Raw genomic sequence first — 4865 nt, 5'->3', positions numbered from 1 at the left:
AAAGATATGTTAATGCTTGATACAATTTAAATTCTTTTACCTATAAAACAGATATGAGATAAATAATCTTGCCCATTAGTTAATTTCCATAATAGCATACAACTCACAAACATTTGCATACAACCAAAAATTACAACAGATTGAACTTCAGGACTGAAAGTCCTGTTTTTTCAGTATGGTTCATCATAGTCCTTTCCCCCCCCCCCCAGTATGACTGCAGCTGCCCTTCTAAGTCTCCAAAGTACAAAAGATTTTCAAAGTAGTGATTAAATAAAGATGGTATTTTCTAGAACAAAAGCTGTCCAAGAAGTTTATTTTTAATAGGTTCTGGATCCTTCTATAGGTATGGATTTTTTTTTTCTTTCATTACCTTTGTGATAATCTGTAGTTCAGTTGACCCCCTAAGAATGCTTCTCACCCTCCTCCTTCAGAGCCTTGAATATACTTAATTCTGTCTCTAACCATGTGACCAAGATGTTTGTGTGATTACCCAGACTGAAGGATGGGGATGGGACCTTAAGCCTGAGCAAGGACAGTATTTCCCTTTCAGAATTGTGGATCACTTCAGACTTTCCCAACCTATTGTGGCTGACCTCAGTTTTTGACTGACAGGCAGTTTATTTAATGATTGTCATAAGAGAAACCAAATGACTCTTCAAGATTAAGATTCTCAAACTTTTTAGTGTTAGTTTGGCATCAAACACAGCGCTGATCATTCTCTTAGAGTTTTTCCTCAGTAACTAGTTAATGGGAGTGTTCTGTCAACCTTGTATTTCCCAAACAGAGCCATTAATCAGACCCATCTCCAAATCCACTGTGAGAGAGACAGGCATAGTTGAGGCCTTCAGCCTTGCCAGCAGGGCAGTAAGCCACTTGTTTTTCTTGGCAGTTATCTTTGTCTGCTTGTGGTTCCTTCTCTTCTTTCCTCAGACCACAGGATTCAGATTCCTTGGAGCCTAGAGGACCCTCTGCATTTTGTTCACCTTGGCTACATTCCGTGGCTAATACCATATAATTTAAACCTTCTTGGTTCTTGGTTTCCATTAGAGCAACTGGTGTAATGTCATTTGAACTCGAACAAATCATATTGTCATCTTCAGCTGTAAAAAAAAAAAAATTATTCTAGCATCTATTTTATTTCCTATATTTGTGATGTACAGGCTACATGGCAACATAACAACATCAACCTTACAGTTATGTTCAATAAAACTCTATGAGAATTACTAAGTGCTGGGATAGACACAAGACATGCTTCCTATCCTTGGTACCAGAGACGTATAATAATGAGAAGATACATAAGCAGATATATTGCAGTAGAACATTCTGTATGCTACAGTGAAGGAGTATATACATGTATGGGAGCACAGCAGTGACTAACTCTGTCTTAGGAGGTGGAACAGGCAGTGCTCTATGATAGGAGTTAAATGGCCCCAAGATAGCCCTTTTTGTCTAAAATTCTTATCCTTTCATTCTGCTGTACAACCTGAAACATCTACCTGTAAATATTTATTTCTTTAGATTTAAAATACTCTTGGTACCAGTAGCCAAGAAATTAAAAGACAAATCGCATTGGGAAAGTCTGCTGTCAGAGACCTCTCCCAAGTAGTGAAGAGCAAAGATGTCAGTCTGGAAACTAAGGTGTGCCTGATACAGGCCATTGTCTTTGTGATTATTTGCTATGCATCAGAAAGCTGGAAAGTAACTAGGAATGATAGAAGGAGAATTGATGCCTTTTGAGTTGTGCTGCTGGAGAAGAGTATTGAATATATCATGGACTGTGAAGAGAACAAACAGGTTCGTCCTGGAGAGGGTAAAGCCAGGTTGCTCCTTGGAGGCAAAGATTATGAAGCTTTGTCTGACATACTTTGGACACATGTTGCAAGGTAAGATCAGTCCTTGCTGAGGGACGTCATGCTTGGGAGGGTGGAGCGACAGCACAAGAGAGGAAGACCCTTGATGAGATAGATTGATTCAGTGACTAAGGTAATGCGGGTAGGTGTATCAGAGACAGTAAGATTGGCACAGGATAGAGCAGGGTTTTGGACTGTTGTACATAGGGTAGCAATGAGTCACAGGTGACTCGACAGCACATAACAACAACAACAACAATTACTTGTTAAGGTAATGTTTGTTAAATACCTTACCATATGTCAAGCCCCTTCTGGGTATTAATCATGCAACAATAAAAAAGCAAAGCTATTGCTTTTGTACTCTGATAGGGATAGAGTATAAATAGCATAAGACCTAGATGTGTTTCATGTTGGAGGGAAGCCTGCTGGGCTACCTGCCTTCCCACTTATCCTTGATGCACACCCAGTTTTGGTTTATCGGGAATCAGTTGAAGCCCAGAAGGAGGTAAATAGTAGGTTTGCTGCTAACTGAACAAACAAAGGTTCAAATCCACTGAGAAGCATCTTGGAAGAAAGGGTTGGTAATCTACTTCCAAAATATCAGTAAGAATCTTCCTATGAAGCACAGTTCTATTGTAACTCATGAGATCATCAAAAGTCAGAATCAACACAATGGCAGCTTTTACAAACAGGAATATGAAAGAATGAAAATAATTCCAAAAGCAAAATCACACCTTTTCTGTAATGTAATTTAAGAAGTCTACCCATTTATCAACCCTGAACTTATCTTAATCGTAAAAACCAAAACCAAACCAATGGGTGTCTATAGTGATGCATGATAACAGAGTAGAACTGTGTTCCATAATGTTTGTAATCACTGATATATCAGAACTAGATCACCAGAGCTTTCCTCTGAGGTGCCTGTGGGTAGACTTGAACCAGTTGCAAATTATTGGTCTACAGTGGGCACGTTAAGCATTTGCACCATCTAGGAACTCTGTTTTATTATAAGAGTGAAAGAACTACTGACCCTTCCCTGCTCTGTGTTGTGTGCATATTTCTCTTCTAGGCCCTCCCACTGAAGAAGAAGAGAGCAAAGCCTGGAGCTCACAGGCTTCATTTCCATCCTACTGTTCAAACCACAGAGAAGTCACATTATGTTACAAAATATATCTCTCACAGAAATAACTTCATCCTTTGCCAAATTTAGCTAGTGTTAGCTACCTGCTGAACAGGACGGCTGTTAAGATTTTTAGCAAAGTATAGTAGTCATTAATGACAAGCTTGTAAGAATGATTTGCTATATATAATAACAATAAAAATATTTTCTTAATTAGGAGTAAATATTTCATTTTAAATATTCCAGTAGCTTAGATTATTGAGGAAACCAGGAGGTTTTTAAAAGGCATTTTAAAAATGGGCTAAATGAAAGTAAGAATCTTAGTAAAAATTTAAATCTGTAATATACACATTTATCATTTGCTTCCTTACAATATCTTTACTCCATTAAAGACCATGTTGCAAAACTTCTTATGGAATCATGAGATTTTTAAATTCTTTTCTGCTGCTGTTGAGCTGTGTGAAAATTAAAGTGTTCTATGAGGCAAATTGATTTTGAAAATTCTGGAGTTGTCTGTCAAAGAAAAACCATTAGCTAACTATTTCATTGGTTCACAGTACTTAGAGCAATATTTAGTAATTTGAACCTGCTAGCTTTCAGCAATTAGTACATCTTCTTGTTGCATAAAGAGCTTAGAGAGACAGTGGTAATAGTGGATGTGTTGGAGGAGGTGTGGTGTTTATGGGTGTTATTTGTTTATTTTTGCTTAAAACTACTTAATAGTAAGCCTTCAGGCCAGCCCTTAAGGCAGATCTCTGAAACAATGACAGCATGCACTCAATGGCCTCTGTTTAAGAGGGAAATATTAAAATAAAGACTTCCAAGTAAGACTGGGTATTTAGAAACCAGACCTATGCCGGCTGACTGGCTATGTTTAGAACAGCAGAGGAGCATTTAGATTTGTTTCCTGTCGAACTCCCTGGGACTGATGAGGTGATGTTTACACAAATGTGTGGATGAAGTCACTGGGATATTTTTATCAGATGCCCAGATATGTTACTAATCTTTCTCTATCCTCTCTCCATTCCATTAGGTCAGTAGGACCATAAGGATCGTTATGGTATTATTTCTCCCATAATAGGAATGTCCTTTATCTATTTATATTTTTAAAGTTCTTCTTATCATTTTCTCATCCTTATATACTTATGTATAACTAACACAATAACAATGAAGATCAATATCTTACTGCTTTGCTAAAGAGGCTCAAAAATCTGAAAAGCTTCAATGAAGCTATGACTAAACACATTCTGTGATAGAAAAGGCTGCTCTTTGGAGAAAGACACCATGGTTGGAATGGTGGGAGGACAGTGAAGGAGAGTTACCCCTCAGTCAGGTGGATTGACACAGTGACTACAGCGATGGGCTCAAGTGCATCAGAGGTGATGAGGTTGGCACAGGACAGGACAGGAGTCAGATCTATTGTGCATAGGGTTGCTGTGAGTGATACTGAATTTGATGACATCTAACAGCAATAACAACATTTTTTTAGATGTTGTTGTTGTTGTTATGTGCCGTTGAGTCACTTGCGACTCATAGCAACCCTGTGTACAACAGCCCTAAAGGGTGCTCTATCCTGTGCCAATCGCATTGCCTCTGACACACCCATCCCGATTATCCCAGTCACTGAATCAATCCACCTCATAGTCTTCCCCTCCTGCACTGTCCCTCTACTCTACCCAGCATGATGTCCCTCTCCAAAGACCTGTCTCTCCTTAAAACATGTCCAAAGTATGTCAGACTAAGCCCCAGAATCTTTGCCTTCAAGGAGTATCCTGGTTTAACCCTCTCTAGGATGAATCTGTTTGTTTATTTGGCAGTCCATGGTACATTCAATATTCTTCTCCAGATGTAGGATATTTTTAATTTTTTTAGCTTTTCTTTTTTCTTTTTATTAT

The 4865-nt window shown here is 38.4% G+C and overlaps 1 protein-coding gene across 1 annotated transcript in view; it reads right to left on the bottom strand.

Annotated features, from left to right (window-relative positions):
- Window positions 1-761: 761 nt before the first annotated feature.
- Window positions 762-4865, bottom strand: part of ROS1 (c-ros oncogene 1 , receptor tyrosine kinase) — a 169246-nt gene continuing 165142 nt past the window's right edge. The window contains 1 exon segment of the mRNA XM_006879005.1: window positions 762-1100. Coding sequence (XP_006879067.1) covers window positions 790-1100 — 311 coding nt within the window. The 3' untranslated portion in view covers window positions 762-789.

This window comes from Elephantulus edwardii, unplaced genomic scaffold (assembly GCF_000299155.1).
Source record: "Elephantulus edwardii isolate Elephantulus edwardi_28Jun2011 unplaced genomic scaffold, EleEdw1.0 scaffold00002, whole genome shotgun sequence".
NCBI lineage: Eukaryota > Metazoa > Chordata > Mammalia > Macroscelidea > Macroscelididae > Elephantulus > Elephantulus edwardii.
The sequence above is the reverse complement of the archived record's forward strand: the minus strand, read 5'-3'. Positions and strand labels throughout refer to the sequence as shown.